General features: G+C 38.8%; 1 protein-coding gene and 1 pseudogene across 1 annotated transcript in view; one reads left to right on the forward strand and one right to left on the reverse strand.

The window, feature by feature from the left end:
• LRP2 (LDL receptor related protein 2) overlaps positions 1-17,143 on the forward strand; it is a 200,754-nt gene that overhangs the window by 129,017 nt on the left and 54,594 nt on the right. The window contains exons 37-46 of the mRNA XM_059167105.1: positions 65-298; positions 2,355-2,543; positions 4,217-5,137; positions 5,270-5,435; positions 5,768-5,926; positions 6,999-7,288; positions 8,033-8,236; positions 9,144-9,386; positions 13,777-13,902; positions 15,188-15,307. Coding sequence (XP_059023088.1) covers positions 65-298; positions 2,355-2,543; positions 4,217-5,137; positions 5,270-5,435; positions 5,768-5,926; positions 6,999-7,288; positions 8,033-8,236; positions 9,144-9,386; positions 13,777-13,902; positions 15,188-15,307 — 2,652 coding nt within the window. The remainder of the gene's footprint in view (positions 1-64; positions 299-2,354; positions 2,544-4,216; positions 5,138-5,269; positions 5,436-5,767; positions 5,927-6,998; positions 7,289-8,032; positions 8,237-9,143; positions 9,387-13,776; positions 13,903-15,187; positions 15,308-17,143) is intronic.
• On the reverse strand, positions 12,449-13,295 carry LOC131827713 (large ribosomal subunit protein eL8-like; annotated as a pseudogene).

Consider the following 17,143-nt stretch of genomic DNA (forward strand, 5'->3'; position numbering starts at 1 on the left):
TATTTGAGGTAGAGTGTCAAGTATGTGAGGTCAAAAGTTACAAACTAATTTTGATTTCATTTAGATTCATCCTCCAATGGCTGCAGCAACAATGGGAATGCCTGTCAGCAGATTTGCCTGCCTACACCAGGAGGATTGTTCTCATGTGCCTGTGCCAGTGGACTGAAACTCAACCCTGATAATCGGACCTGTTCTCCATATAGCTCTTTTCTTGTTGTTTCAATGCTGTCTATAATCACAGGCTTCAGCTTGGAAGTTTCAGATCACTCTGAAGCCATGGTGCCAGTGGGAATCCCAGGTATGCCAACTCCAGTAGATGTAAGATTTCACTCTGCTGCCATGTGAAATTCTTGGTGCCATAAAGCCATTCTCCATGTTTGGATTTAGCATGTAATGAAGCTGGTCTTTCCCTTGAGATACACTAGCTCTGCCTTGAATTGTTCTCAAACGTTAGTGTACATCCGAATTGGAGAGCTTGTTAAAACTCAGATCTTGGCCCCATCTCCAGATTTCCCCATTTAGTCATCTGGAGTAAGGCTAGAGAATCCACATTCCTTTTTTTAAAAAATCATTTTATTTTCTGGGGCGCCTGGGTGGCTCAGTGGGTTAAATCCTCTGCCTTCAGCTCAGGTCATGATCCCAGGGTCCTGGGATTGATCCCCACATCAGGCTCTCTGCTTGGCAGGGAGCCTGCTTCCTCTCCTCTCTCTCTCTGCCTGCCTCCCTGCCTACTTGTCATCTCTCTGTCAAATAAATAAATAAAATCTTTAAAAAAATTTTTAATTTCTAAAAATTTAAAAAAATTTTAAAATTAAGTTTAATTAGCCATCATTAGTTTTTTGTTTTTTTTTTTTTAAGATTTTATGTATTTGACAGATTTATTTGACCGGAGCCAAAGGCAGAGGCTCAACCCACCGAGCCACCCAGGCACTTCAACCCACCATTAGTTTTTGATGTAGTGTTCATTAACATTGGTTGCATATAACACCCAGTGCTCATCAGATCATGTGCCCTCTAATTAATGCCTGTCACCCAGCAACCCCCACTCCCTTCCCTTCTTCAACCCTCAGCTTGCATTCCTAGCAAGTTCCCAGGGCATGATGATGTCTCTGGTCCATGGATCACACTGAGAATGAGAGGCCTAGAGCAAGATAGAATGTAGCATGAGACTGCAGGAAGTATGCAGAGTTGGTGTTTAGAAGAACAGTTAATGGATATTTGGGATCAAGGTTAGACTCTTATTTAGAATAGTAATACAGTAGTCCATAATCTGGTTTATTATATATTTGATGAGTTGAAATAAATGAGTTGGCCATATTAGAACCTTCTTAGTAACTGTATTTTTGCAGTATTTTGTGTTTGTATACTATGAACATAGAAAGTGATCACTGTTACTGTAGGAGGAACCAAGTGTTCACTACCATCACAAGGGGTATGTCACAGGTAATGATAGAAATAAAAGATAGAAAAGGAAGAAAAAGGGTGAAGGGAATGGAGGGGAGGAAGAGATGGCCAGAAGAGATGACCATACACATGGTGGAAGGAGTCAGGGGATGTCTGGTACCATGTATGCTCTTGGCTGATGGTGCTAGGCACAAGTACGCATGACTCTGCTTTGTTTTCCCCACATCTGAAATGTTATGTCTCTAAATTACCATCTTATAAAGATCATAAAATCAATTATTTTTTCTCCCAACTTTTCATTTTGAAAAATTTCAAATCAGAAAAGTTGAATGAAAGGTACAGTGGCCATCCTTACATTGTAAACCTAGATAGAAAAATTGTTAGTTTTAACACATTTGAAATTGTTATTTTAACATATTTGAATGCTCAATCTGAGTACATGCACATGCATATATGTACATTTAATGTTACTGGTTTCAGGGGCACAGTGTCATCATAGATTCAAGTTTTTATTCATTTTTAAAATTCAGTGTGTTAAAACGTTTACCACAATTACTCTTGATACTGTATTGGCCTCATTTTGGCCAAGTAGATTTTCTGTTGGAATCAATGACTGCCTGTATTCTTTTGACATGATTCCGTGAGTGTTTGAGTGCTTCCTTGCTTCTGGGTCTAAGAGCTTCTAGGCTTACCTTGTACCTTCCCTTCCCAAACCTAGAATCAGCTATTTTTCTTGGGAGCCAGTTCTCCTTATTGTGGGAAATGGCTTTTAGAAACCCAAGATCTGGGCGCTGGGTGTACTCATTGCAACTGAGAAACAGTTTTATTTTGTCACAGGGACATGGTCAGAGCAGGGGGTTGGGAATGACAGATGGAGAGGAAAGGCGGGAATGTCAAAGTTCTAGTTCCAGTTAGAGCATTGTTTAATGAACTTGTCTTAAATGTTTCAGGACAAAATGCACTGCATGTGGATGTCGATGTGTCTTCTGGTTTTATTTACTGGTGTGATTTTAGCAGCACTGTATTAACTCATAATGCAATCTATAGAATCAGACCCGATGGGTCTGGTTTTTGGAACATCGTTGCAGATGGGATAGGAGAAAACGGAGTTCGGGGCATTGCAGTGGATTGGGTAGCAGGTAGGTAAGCTGTATAGGGATTTCATTGAGAAATATTTTGGTGTTTACATTTTATTTTATGCTTGAAAGTTTAATCTAACGCTGTAAGTGCTATAAGTCTTTTTCTAGATAACTATTGGTATTATTTAATGTAAATTGAATTATGCTTTTAGACTAAGCTGTATGCCTATTAAGTTAATGACAATGTGTTTCAGTGGACAGAGTCCTAACAATTCATTTTCTTCCATTATTAACAATCAAAACTATAGGCAGAATGGCTAGGAAAATTACGTTGATTTTTTTTCACACTTAAATTAGCACCTAATTTCTAAATTAGAAATGTCTAAATTTTCAAAGAGGAAGGGATATTAAAGTAAGTGAACCATGAAATGACAATGATTTATTTTAAAGCTGAGCAGTTTTAGTTGACAAATTCTTAATTGCTTATCTCGTTAATGTATAAAAATTCTTTGATCATTAGGCACTTCTTTATTATAATTATATTGAAATGCTTGACCCAGTATTACATTAACTTAGTCGTATTGATTCATGTACCTAATTATATTACTTTTATTTTTTATTTTTTTAAATAATGACATATACAGCATACACTTATTAATATTGTAAACAACACTAGGAATAAAATGTGATCTCCAGGTGGTAACAGAACCCGTCACCACTGACTTATTCCCTCATTAACCATTGTTGCAGCTCCTCATGAACCCTGCCTGTTCATAACCCCTGTCTCTCCTTTGATGTACTAAGACATTGAATTGGTTGGTCATTACCCTCATGTAAGACTCGACATGTTTCCACTCTTGCATAACAAAATTCTTAAAAAATTTTTAACTTAAATTCCAGTTAGTTAACATACAGTATAATATTAGTTCAGGGGTCATGTACTTAATTTTAAATTACTATTTGTTTTTATTTAATGATGAACTGAGAAACAGATGTATCAAATGTATTCTAATTTTGAGACTAGACTCTTAGTACTAAACATAAAGGAGGACTTGAAGACATCAAAATAAGCTGAGAAGCTCTTGGCTCTCCCTCTTTGCTCATTTTGTCGTGTTGGGAGTAGAAGTTATGCTATGATAATGTGTATTAGAGTGTTTGGAGATTTAGGTGTTAAACATTCAGGTGGAAGAGGAAGAACATTCTGGAAAATGATTTTTCAGTAGCAAGTGGGTTATGGCGTTTGCTATGAATTCTGATCTGATTTAGAAGCTGAAGGCGGGCACTTCCTCTTTCAATGTGAAGAAACAATATTTTTCAAAGGGATTTACTCATTTATTTGAGAGAAAGAGAGTGTGTGAGGGTTGGGGAGAGGCAAACGGAAAGGGAGGGACTCTCAAGCAGACTCCCCACTGAGCGTGGAACCCCACATGGGGCTTCATGCAGGCTCTTCACAGGGCTGGGTCTCCCATCCCCGAGACCATGACCTGAGCCAAAACCAAGAGTCAGATGCTCCAACAACTGAGCCACCCAGGTGCCCCAAAACAGTTTCTTTAGTTCCTAAGAGTAAATATTTATTTTTCTAACTCTGAACTGGGACTGTTTACTATCTTGTAAAAGACAGCATTTATTGACCCAAACCTCAGCTTTTTATATTTTGTTCTGAATTTGAAAAGTTTCCCTCTTTTTCCTTCTTGGTTTTGCATTTATCATCACGTTCTTTCATTTTCCTGCAGGAAATCTTTATTTCACCAATGCTTTTCTGTCTGAAACACTGATAGAAGTTCTGCGGATCAACACCACTTACCGCCGTATTCTCCTTAAAGCCACTGCAGATAGGCCCAGGGATATTGTTGTAGACCCCAAGCATAGATACCTCTTCTGGGCTGACTATGGGCCGAGCCCAAAGATTGAACGTTCTTTCCTTGATTGTACCAATCGAACTGTGCTTGTATCAGAAGGCATTGTCACCCCACGGGGTTTGGCAGTAGACCATAGCAATGGCTACATTTATTGGGTTGATGATTCTTTAGATATAATTGCAAGGATTGGTATTGAGGCACAGCAATCTGAAGTGATTCGTTATGGCAGTCGTTACCCAACTCCTTTTGCCATCACTGTTTTTGGAAATTCTATCATATGGGTAGACAGGAATTTAAAAAAAATATTCCAAGCCAGCAAGGAACCAGGTAACAGTGAGCCACCAACAGTGATAAGGGACAATCTCAAGTGGCTAAGAGATGTGACCGTCTTTGACCAGAGTGTTCAGCCTCGGTCACCAGCTGAGGTCAACAACAACCCTTGCTTGGAAAATAATGGTGGATGCACCCATTTCTGCTTTGCTTTGCCTGGACTGAACACCCCAAAATGTGGCTGTGCCTTTGGAACCCTAGAAGGTGATGGCAAGAGCTGTGCCATTGCAACAGAAAATTTTCTCATCTTTGCCTTGGAGAATACCTTGAGAAGCTTACACTTGGACCCTGGCGCCCATAGCCCACCTTTTGAAGAAATACGTGTGGAAAGAATTGCTGTAGACCTGGCCTATGATGGCATAACTAACAGAATCTACTTCACACAATCTTTAGGATCTGGAAATGGTCAGATTTCGTATGTCAATCTAAATTCAGGGACCAGGTCTCCTACGACCATTATTTCAGGTAAGGGCACTCCAGGAGCAGCTTCTCTTGGAAGTTGACGCAACATAATCAACACATGTGTTTGACCCAGAGATTCTAAAATGCCTTTGAGACTCTTAATGCCTTTGTGTGTGTTTGTTGGTATATATCCAGGTAGAGGGACTCCTGAGGGCATTGCCTTTGACTGGATCAATAGAAGAATATATTATAGTGACTACAGCAACCAGACAATTTACTCCATGGCTGAGGATGGTTCTCAGCGCACTGTGATTGCCCATGTTTCAAAGCCAAGAGCAATTGTATTAGATCCTTGCCGAGGGTATGCCATGGTCTTATTTATCATATTTCTCTATGTTTATTTCTGGAAGGGTTGGGGCCTGAAATTGTGTTATGTCCATAGCCAATATTTTACGGGCTTGAAACCCTGTAGCTATATGTTCAAAAGTGAAAAAACACAAGCAGTTTTTAATGGGAAGTAACTCTTGTTGTTGCTAGAAAGGTTGGCTTTTGGGCAAGTTGTGTAGATGAGAATGGAGTGGGTTTCATTTGCCATATTAAATGTGAGATTTTGCAGTTGAAGAGGGCTGCCATTCTTAAGTAAAAGGTATTATGATCCTTGTGAATTAATTACAACTCCATTTGGATGACTAGGTACATGTACTGGACTGACTGGGGTACTAATGCCAAAATTGAGAGAGCTACACTGGGAGGAAATTTCCGGGTACCTATTGTGAACAGCAGCCTGGTCTGGCCCAATGGGCTCACTCTGGACCATGAGAATGACCTTCTCTACTGGGCAGATGCCAGTCTGTAAGTTCTTTCATTCTTTTGTGGGTGCTGATAAGAAGAGTTCTTGCTTTCACTTTCAGAGGAGAGATTTGCATAACATGATAAAATTATAATATGCCAAATGGAAATGGCCAAAATGTAGAATCACAGTTTTTATGAACTGAATTCTAGCTTGGTAGATGTACCTGTCAAAATTGACCTATCATGAGATTGAATAAGAACTAGAAGGCATCTAAGGATACATTACTAGATGAGTTAATTTCAGTTATAATTACAAATGTAATCACTCAATTTATAATCTCCAGGCCCCATCTAAACTATCAGAAAATTAACTACCAGAAAATGTGGACAAGTTTTAAATGCACATTGGTACTAAGTTTTCTCTCGGCTTTATTTAGCCTTCAGTTAAAAACATTTTCCTTTAGTCTTTGTCTATTGGTCATCTTCTCAAATAGATTTTTCTTAGCCAATTTAAGAGTATTTTCCTTACAAACTTCTGTTGACTCTAATTTCTCATGTATCTTCTTTAAGTAGCCCTCAGATTACTCACATTCCAATCATCTTAATGGAATAAGGATTTCATTTATTATTGCTGGTGTCTACATGTCAGGAATCTCAACTTAACTTTGCTTATTTTCTTAAGATTGTGATTTCTGCTTGTGACACTAAGCACCTAATGATCTCATCTTTTATCCTCTCATTTGGAAGCAAGCAGTGATATTTAGTGTCTAAATTTGGATCATTATAGGTAAATATCTCCAAGTACTAGGTAAATGACAAATCGAGAAGGTCATTAAGGGAGTGGGAGGAAAAAAGTAATTCACATTTTATTGAGACTACTGTGTGCTAAACACTGAGTTCCGTGCAATGTGTGTATTATTTCATAATCTCCTATTTCTAATTTTGGCCTGGTTACCTTTCTAGGATAACTTACAGGTTATATTAATACTTGGAAATCAGTGATTTATGTAGGCCATATTGAAAAGAAAGTTGGGGGCTTGTGAAAAGAAGTGGTTAGGCCCAGGCATTGGGCTGCCATTTGAGGTGCTTATTCTTCTTGAATTCCAGCATTTTCTTTTATACTTCATTTTAGGCAGAAGATTGAACGCAGCACTCTAATCGGCACGCAGCGTGAGGTCATTGTCTCTACAGTCTTTCATCCTTTTAGCATGACTGTCTATGACCAGTATATTTATTGGACTGACTGGAGCACGAGAAGAATTTATCGAGCTAACAAATATGATGGGTCAGGTCAGATGGCAATGACCGTGAATTTTCCCTCCCCGCCTAATGGTATTCGTGTTGTTGTGAAGAATCCTCAGCAACAGTGTAGCAACCCTTGCAGCGAGTTTAATGGAGGCTGCAGCCATATTTGTGCACCAGGTAAGACATTGCCAATGAAGACTGAATCATGTAGGGTAATAATGATAATGATTGGTAGGGAAGGCTGAGGGGATATTCAGCTCCAAGAGGGGTAGAAAAAATCCAAGTTCTCCTTGCTTTCAGGATAATTCATAAAATAGATTTGGGTATTTGTAGGTTTAGAGGAAGACTTTGACAGATTTCTTTTCCATTTAATGTGGAGCGCTCCCATCAGGCTTGATGGGAGTAGAAAGAAAGATGGGGTCTTTGGATGCCAAACTTAGTGACTTGGATAGAAATTCCATCAAAGAGCTTACCTCCCTTAGGAAGGGATCTAGTTCTTCCACTTAGGAGGTACTATTTATAGTCTGAAGTATTTCTGATCATACTTGAAAGTGTGATTCTTATGTATCCCATAGTGTGGTTTATAGATAGCAACAGATTCGCAGAAAGATGTATCTTTTGATGCTGTTGTTTTACAGATGTTCCTAAGAAGGGAGGATCATTTCTATTGTTTCAGTGTAGGCAAGAGCTAGTTGTTAATGATTAGGGTAAATTAGCCACATTTCTTGGACTTGGTGGTGGTTCTTCATGGACAAATGACGCAGAATGTAGTTGAGAGGCTGATGGGAAGAGTTTCTATGGCTTGCCTTACAGTGCCTTTACTATAGAAATTTTGCCACTGCTATTCTGGAAGAGAGAATATGAATGGGTGCTCCACAGATGTTTTGCTTTTTGGGCCAACTTTTTTTTTTTTTTTTCCAGGTCCAAACGGTGCTGAGTGCCAGTGTCCACATGAGGGCCACTGGTATCTGGCCAACAATAAAAAGCATTGCATCGTGGACAATGGTACACGGTGTGACAATTCTAAGTTCACATGCCTCAATGGACACTGCATCTCAGAACAATGGAAATGCGACAATGATAATGACTGTGGTGATGGCAGTGATGAGTTGGAAAGTGTCTGTGGTGAGTTGGATTCCTGGAGTTTTTGTTAGGCTATAAACTTGTCTTTATGCCAAGTGTTCGGTACAGAGTCCTGCTGTGTGTGAATAGCTGTGAATTTTGTGCCTATATGTCCTGTTTGAACTGAAAACATTTAGTCCAAGAACACAGACTGTTAAATCCCATATAAGCTGATGTACATGCCAGGGATTAGTGTTGATGCTTTATTAGAAAGCACCTCTGTAGTGGTTAAGAGCAAAGGGGCTGGATTAAAATCCTAGCTCTTCCCTTTATAATCTGTGCAGCCTCAGGAAAGTGACCTAACCTATCTGAGCCTCCGACACCTCATCTGTTAGATGGAGATATTCCTAGGATTTTTGTGAGGAGTGAGAGAAGGAATACATAAAAATCACAGCATGGGGATTGGTGCATGTCAAGCATGACTTAGCATGGAACTGGGAGCTCTATTCGATGATTGTTATCATTTTATTAATTTTCATAGCAGAAGGATCATTAGTAATTTACTGAAATCATTCAGTATTCAGCTTCCATCTGGATGGGGTGAGTCAAACACTAGAAATTAGCTACATTTTTCCAATAGACTATAGGAGCTAAGAGTTTGATTTTCCCCAAAGACATTGTATTTGCATGCTTTTCTGGGATTGGGGTAAAATTTTAAATTGAGATGGTAGAGGAAGCAAAGCGACTCCAACATTCGCTTAAAGTACCTAATTTGCCTAAGAAAAGTATACAACATATTTTGTTTGATCTAATTTAAAGTTTATTTCACTTTGCACGCAGTCCGTTTTGCAGCCATTTTTGCTTTAGAAGGTAACCTCAAAGAATCCATTTTATTTGATTGTACTCTTTTAGAAACTAGGATGATGCTCTGTGATCGGGAACTCTCTTCAATGTTTTTTCCTCCTTGTAGCATTTCACACCTGCCACCCGACAGCCTTCACCTGTGCCAATGGGCGATGCGTCCAGTATCATTATCGCTGTGACCACTACAATGACTGTGGTGACAACAGTGATGAGGCAGGGTGCCTGTTCAGGGACTGTAATGCCACTGTGGAGTTTACCTGCGGTAATAAAAGGTGCATTCCTCTTCAGTTTGTCTGCAATGGCATCAACAACTGCCATGATAATGATACCTCAGATGAGAAAAATTGCTGTAAGTTCATCAAGGACTTATTCTGCTTTGTGGGTCTGAACTCTCTTTGTTTGCTTATTTGTTTTGGGTTTTGTGTGTGTGTGTGTTTTGTTTTGTTTGGAGTCTCTTTCACCTCATGGGAGATAGTTTTTATGTAGAAACAAAGGCTTTCTACAAAAAAAAAAAGAACCCTAAGTATTCATCTAGAATATAAGTTTCATTTTATTATATTCTGCTAAATGGTTTTGTAAAAACAAATCTAATATATCTAATTATTCACCTAAATTTATGGACCCACATGACCATTGAATATTTTAATCTCGACTATTTTATCCTTGGTTTATTTATCTGCCAGATAAAAAACTCACTTGACAAAATTTTTGATTGTTTTAAGACTTTACCAGTAGTTGCTGACAAAAGCTATTGTCTAAATGTGATATGGTTAACCTTTGTTCTGCACAAAGCTAAAATGATTTCTTTCTTTCATTTTTCTGGTAAATTGTTTTATTGATTTTTCCAAAATTTCTGGGATTTGCTCTTTAGCATGTAGGGAAAAGAGAAGAGCAGTGTGTAAATTCAAATACATTTCAGTTTGGATATATCTACTTGCTCTGCTGCTTTTGTAGGTAGAATTACATACAATATTTCTTCGGCTATGCATTTTAAAAGAACTCCTTCTTATGGAAAATTTCAAACATACACCAAAGTACAAAGAATAGTAAAATATATCCATTATCCAACTCCAACGTTTATCAATAAATGATGAGTCTGTTTCCTCCATTTCCCCTGACTCCCCTTCCTTTGAATACTAGAAAGCAGCTCTCAGACATGCATGTCATTTATGAAGACATTTTGACAACTGACCATCATGCGGTAATAATGTCTGGCAAGACTGACAGTACTTACTTGACTACTCAGTCCATATTCAAAACTTGCAGTTATTCCCCAAATATCTTTATGCAGTTGTTTTGTTCAGATTAGCATTCAGGCAAGGTCTACACATTGGTTTTGATGATTATAACTCTGTAATCTCTTTAATGCCTCAGCAGTGCCCCCCCCTTTTTTTCCAATGCCATTGATTTGTCCTGTGGAATTTCCCGCACTCTGGATTTGACTAATTTCTGAATTGAGCCATCTATTTTGTCCCTCTTATTTCCCATTAACTGGAATTTGTACCTAGTGGTCTGATTGCATTAGGTTTAATTATTTGGGTAAGGATTATAGAGGGCATGGATTGCATGGAGCACTGGGTGTGGTGAAAAAAAATAATGAATACTGTTATGCCGAAAATAAAAAATAAATATATATAAAAAAAAAGAATTCTCCATAGGTGGAGCTGTGTATTTGCTGTTGCATCACATCATGAAGCATGTAATACTTAGTTGTTCACTTTAATGATAAAGTTAATTAGTAGATTTAGAAGTCAGCCTAAATCTTCCCTTAAGAACATCCCATCAACCTGCTCCCCAGTGGTTTTAGCATACATGGATGGTTGTTCTATAAATCCATTATTTCTTTAAGAGTTACAAAATAGGCATTTAAAAATTCTGTTATTTCTTCTACATGTATTAGGTAACGTTCCACAAAGAAGAAATTTTCCTGATCAGCTATTTTGTTACCCTGAAGTAAAATTCTGTAGGAGAAATGGCTTGATTCCTTTCCTTTGTCAGTTTTCAGAGTAATGATTTGGTGACCAGTGAGCACTAATTTTTTGTCTTTTAGTATTGCTTTTAGAATTAGACTGATGAATTTCTACGTATTTGATGACTTTTAGTGCAGTAAAGTCATTTAGTGTTTCTGGTGGTCAACTTCCCTCTCTTAGGCCAGAGGGAGTGCTAAGTTGGCTTTTCTGTTATGGCCCGTTTGGTCCATTTCCTGTCTCGGACCTTTTGGAAAGGGGAACTTGTTCCTTTTGCAGATTTAGAGATTACCACAGTGTCTGGTTGACCATTTCTATTTGGCTCTCATTGCTTCCAGCACTTTTCAGTGTACAGAGCTAGGAAATAGAATTTTTAAGGAAAAAAATTTATATTGGTCTTTCCCATTTTAATTTAAGATTACAACTTCTTTAGATTTTATAATCCTGTCTCTTGCATGCTTAAAATATGCAATGACGTAATGATGACATTAACACAAATGCTTATTTGCTTTATTCTACCGTAATTTCAAAATGCCTATAGTTTCAAAATACCACACAAGTAATACTACTACCAGTAAATTTACTAGTGATAATTCAAGATTTTTAAGTCTCTCTTGTTCTTAGATTATGTCCTGCTATGTAGTACTGGTTTTAAAGTCACTTTATTTTCAGCATAACAGTATTCATTGTTTTTGTACCACACCCAGTGCTCCATGCAATCTGTGCCTTCTCTGATACCCACCACCTGGTTCCCCCAACCTCCCAACCCCCGCCCCTTTAAACCCCTCAGATTGTTTTTCAGAGTCCATAGTCTCTCATGGTTCACCTCCCCTTCCAATTTCCCCCAACTCCCTTCTCCTCTCTAACTCCCCTTGTCCTCCATGCTATTTGTTATGCTCCACAAATAAGTGAAACCATATGATAATTGACACTGTCTGCGTGACTTACTTCACTCAGCGTAATCTCTTCCAGTCCTTTCAATGTTGCTACCCCAATGTTTATAGCAGCAGTGGCCATGGTCGTCAAACTGTGGAAAGAACCAAGATGCCCTTCAGCGGACGAATGGATAAGGAAGATGTGGTCCATATATACCGTGGAGTATTATGCCTCCATCGTTTTTTTTTTTTTAATTGTTGTGCTATTAACTTGATGTAGTACTTACTTCTGTTACTATTTCCAAATTTTAGGAATTGCTTTCCTTTTCCCATTTTTTTATTTCATTGTTTACATTTATACAAAATAATATAAAATAATACGTGGTTCTGTGGTCAAAATTATATGATGAGGTATATTCACAGCAGTCTTCCCTCCTTTTTTTTTCCATTTTCTCCAGTTTTCTCCATTCCACTCACTCTGATCTATTCTCAATCTATCCATAGGTGTGACAACTGTCATTTTATTTTTTCATTATTTTTTTTGACACTAGCTGAAAGAGAGCTTTTTATTACTTTTTATGTACAGAAACTTCAACCCCATCGAGTTCTTTAACCTTTGCCTTTTCTAGCTTTGCAATGGATTTTGGACCCAGGTCGTTGCTTCTCCATCAACCATGGATGTCATCGTAGCTGTCATTGTCATTGGTTCTGATAGCTTCCACTAGCTTAGCCAGAGCTCCTTAGTGTTCTCCGTTAACCGATGTGAAAGTGACAGTGATGCAGGTCTTCTATGCTCTAGACGCCCAGCCTGGCCTTCCCCTTGATAATGCAGAAGGGAGCGCCCATCCTACAATACAGAGCAGGCAAGAAGACAGCCAGCTCAGTGGGATCCACAGCATGTTCAGTCACTACCAGCTGAGCCGCCTTGTTTTAAACCAAGGGTGGTGACAGTATTAACCCCAACTTAAAGGACAGGCAGCTGCTTAGTGGGGACATCCCCTTTGCCAGCAGCTGTCTCTCAGCCTGGGCCAACGGTCTCTGCTGCTTCTCTTGCTTTGTCCCTGGTCTGTATTTATGGGCCAACTTAAGTGGTGGAGAAGCTCTCTGGCTGTCCAAAGCCTGCATGAGGTGATTAATTGTGGGAGGTGCTTCTAGATGTTCACTGAGAATAGCCCTTTGCCACTGTGGCCAGGTGTTGCCAGGCCATTTGACAAAGTTAGTGAGGTCCCTTTAGGGCTACATGTCCTGTCCGATGCAAGAAATCTTGAACCTTTTCTCAGATGGAAGACTGACCACCACCTTGGCTTCCTGCTTCTTTAGAATAGAAGGGGCTGGGACCACCTTCTTCCCATAGCCTTCTTTCCTTTCAACATCTTGGAAGCCTGGAGATTCATTATTGTTTTTTAACATAAGCATCTCTCTCTGTTGTTACACACACAAACATACTGTTTTTTTCTCACACAAAAGATAGTCTGTGGTTTTTTGAATCTTGCTTTCTTTCTGTTAACAACATGTGCTGGAGATCATACCATCATTCCTTACCAGTGTTTAGAGATCTTCATTCCTTTTTATAGCTACGTATTAACCCATTGTGTGGATACACTATAGTTTATTTAACTAAGTGTTGAGACTCTTGTTGGTGCTATTAAATAATTAAAATGGATGACTTAAACTACAAAGTAAGCATACCCCCCCGCCCCCCCATAGCTGGAAATACGTCCTTCTACTTTAGAAGCGATGGTAGGAAATGAATGTTGTGGATGATGCCTTTGTGAGAGCTTTAAACATGCTTCCCTTCTGGTGTTTTGAGTCCAGTAGCTCTGTTAGCATGGACATTTTTAATGTTCTGTGTATGGCGTGGATCGGTTCCAAATGTTTCTCTTTTATCTTTTCAAAGCTGATCGCACATGCCAGCCCGGCTATGTAAAATGTCAGACGACAAACATTTGCATTCCTCATTTTTACTTGTGTGATGAAGACAATGACTGTGGAGACATGAGTGATGAAAGCCCTATTTTCTGTGGTAAGAGAGCCAGGCTGTTCCTTCTGTGGTTCAGGGATGCCTATCTGGAGCTAAAGGTCTTTGGGCTACTAGTCAGCATAAGTTGACTGAATCGGTAGATGGAGTAGGCAGTTACTTTAGTATGTGATTGGAAGAGTGTAAGCAGCCCCTGTCTCTGTTCTCTGGATGGATCCCCTACTCCAAATATTTCTTCAGAGACTTGCTGTGGTCCCTGACTTTTTATAATTGCAGAGCCATTTCTCCCAGAGTCAAGGGCCTTTTGTCTTCAGGAACCCCAGGCAGAATGTGCTGGTCAAGCCCTTACATTTGCACTTCATTTGATTATAGTTACTATTTAGTAACTGCAAGAATTTTTGTATCTTTTTAATATGCTTGAATTTCAGAAAACTTTATTTCATTTTCAGTCAAGCATTTTCCTGTATTTATAGATCAAATCAGGAGGCCTTTCTTAAGCTCAGTAACTTTGAGTCTATTAGTTTAATAGGTACATAATTAAAGAATTTAGTAATTATCACCAGAGGAAGGTATAGGCCAAGAGCAGGCATCGGTTGTAATAACAGCCGCAGGAAGAAGCAGTATTCAGGATGTAGCCATCAGAATGGGACATATAGATTAGAGACAGCACTGACCTTTCAGGGGCCTCTGCTTCCTGATCAGTTTTACCCCTGGCAAATCATCTGATATCTTGGGCCAAAGTAAGGGGCCTTGCAGACCAGAAGAATTGTAAGACCTGTTTCTGGTTTATACTACCCACGTAACAGTTTAGAAAATACATCTGATCAGGGTTACGTGAATTAATCAACGATCAAACATAGGTAGAGTCATTTTTGCTCAAATAAAGATCCCATAAGAATGAATAAGAGCACAACTTTCTTTTTAGAACCATGTGTGCTGAGCTCAGATATGGTTATATGTTGTTTTTGCTTTTCATACTATTTCCATAGAATTAATCCAATTTTAGGTTACTGCAGACAACATAGAGCCAAATCTTCTTATCCATAACTTGTGGTTTCATGTATGAAAGAGATATTTCTAACAAATACAATTTATTGTTGGGTTTCTAGAATCTAGAAAGAGAAATTCTGGAAAACTGAAACAGTACTGTCCGCCTTCTCTCCCTGCACCCCCATCCCTTCCTCCCCATACAAATCTTATATAAAACCCTTTTCCAGGTCTCAGCCTTCCTTCCCTGGCACCAGTTACCTAGTTCAGAGCTGTGGGCAGATGGTTAAGGTTGACGGGAACAAGCTTGTATTTTACTCCTGGGTTTTACCTCCATCCTCAGCTTCTCACACGTGCAGCAGTGACGAGTTTGCTTGCACATCTGGACGTTGTATCCCGAGACACTGGTACTGTGACGAGGAAAGAGATTGTCCTGATGGCTCTGATGAACCTGCCACTTGTGGTAAGAGAGCAAGCAAGCAAGCATGCCAAGTGTTATGATGCAGTGATAGAAACTCTTTCACTGCTTCCAAGTACAGTCTAGGACCAGAGCTGACTACTGTTTGCGCTCTCTGCTCCTGCTTTCAGCTAGGAGGGTGAAACCACTCAGCAGAGAGTCATTAAAAACCTGTTAGTGTGAGGAGGGATCAGCATATAGAGGCTGCTGACTGATGTCCATGAAATGAAATTATGTTGGTGATGCACCTAATACTGTGCCTGGCATGTAGAACTCAATTAATTTTAATTGACTGTGAATTGGGATTTTTGAATTTGGTTCAGTTGTAGCCCACAAGGCTATGGGAGGATCCAAAAGAGACTAGAATGATTGTATCCAAAGGGAAGAGGCATATTATGGCACACATCCTCCTCCTGGTCTGTGTGCCAGCTTATGAGGTAAGGTCCCATTGCCATCTGAGTTTCCCAAGAAGTTATAGAGCCCCTCTGGTTGTATTCCTGGAGGCACTTCTACCTATTTGTATTTGGAGGCTGCTGTTAACCTTTACAAGTTCTAATCTATATCCATGCACATTTTAAAAAATGTAATGGTCATTGCTTTTTTTATCTGTTAATAAATCATTCTGCAGACTACAGCCATGGCCAGCTGCCTGGCTTTATAAAGTTTTATTAGAAGGCAGCGACATACTGTCTGTGGCTGCTATGTGCTACAGTGGCAGTATCAGGTAGGTGTGACAGAGAACATTTGTCCTATAAGCCTAAAATATTTGCTATCTGGTAAAAAGAAAGTTTGCTGATCTTTGTTACACAGTCTTCATACTTGTTTTTAATGGCAGTATAGTATTCCATCAAGTGGTTATATTTGAATTAATTGCCTCAATTTTAACCACTTGAATGGTTTTTATTCCCCCGTTGTTATAATCCAATCGTCTACAATACAATCCTCATATATAAAACTTTTTATTTGGGGGATGTTTTCTTAGTACCGTTTTTAGAGTTTTATAGATGAATTCAGACTATTTTCTGTCCCTGTTCTCTCTCAGGAGAGTGGTATCTGAAATTCTTTGCCAAGTTCTTTTTCCCCAACACTGAAAGTTTTGTGGAAAGCAAAGAACATGTAGAGTTTTGAGGATCTTAATATAAATATATAACTGTGAGTAGAATAGTGTTAGGGAATGATTTAGACATGTGAATGATGGGTTCAAAAGTACGAAGAGTAAGTATACTTTCTGAACTTCTCTATGGGAACAAGAGTCAGTAAGTGGTACCAACTGCATGTCTTATTTATGAATACATTCTCATAATATGTAAGAGTATTACAAGTCATAAGGTGTATACAAAAAAGCAAAATTTACATTTTCTCAGCCTTCTCTAATCTCACTCCCCAGAGATAATCACTGCAAAGGGTGAGTGTGAATTCTCCTTACCTTTTGCTGTATATTTTCATATATAATTTTTAAAACACAAATAGAGATCTTACTATGCATCTTTTTCTGCAGCTCTGCCCCTTACAGCTTAACTGCACCTTGTCAGCTTGTTAGTGAACACAGATCTACTCATTCCTTGGCACTGCTGAATATTACTCTGAAGTGTGGGTGGCCCAAGTGACTTTTCCTTTGCCTATGTGATGGATGTTTAGCTTATTTTCATTTTTTCACTATGAAAAGTAATCCTGGGGTGAAGACCTATTTATTTATTTATTTATTTATTTATTTATTTATTTATTTGAACATCCTTTTAGAAACTTCTTTGTGCATATGTGGGAAGATTCTTCTGGGCTAAATTTCTAAAAGTGGTGTTTTTGTGTCAGAGTGGCTTTGTCTCTTAAAAAAGTTATGGTGTT

This window comes from Mustela lutreola, chromosome 3 (genome assembly GCF_030435805.1).
Source record: "Mustela lutreola isolate mMusLut2 chromosome 3, mMusLut2.pri, whole genome shotgun sequence".
Classification (NCBI taxonomy): Eukaryota; Metazoa; Chordata; class Mammalia; order Carnivora; family Mustelidae; genus Mustela; species Mustela lutreola.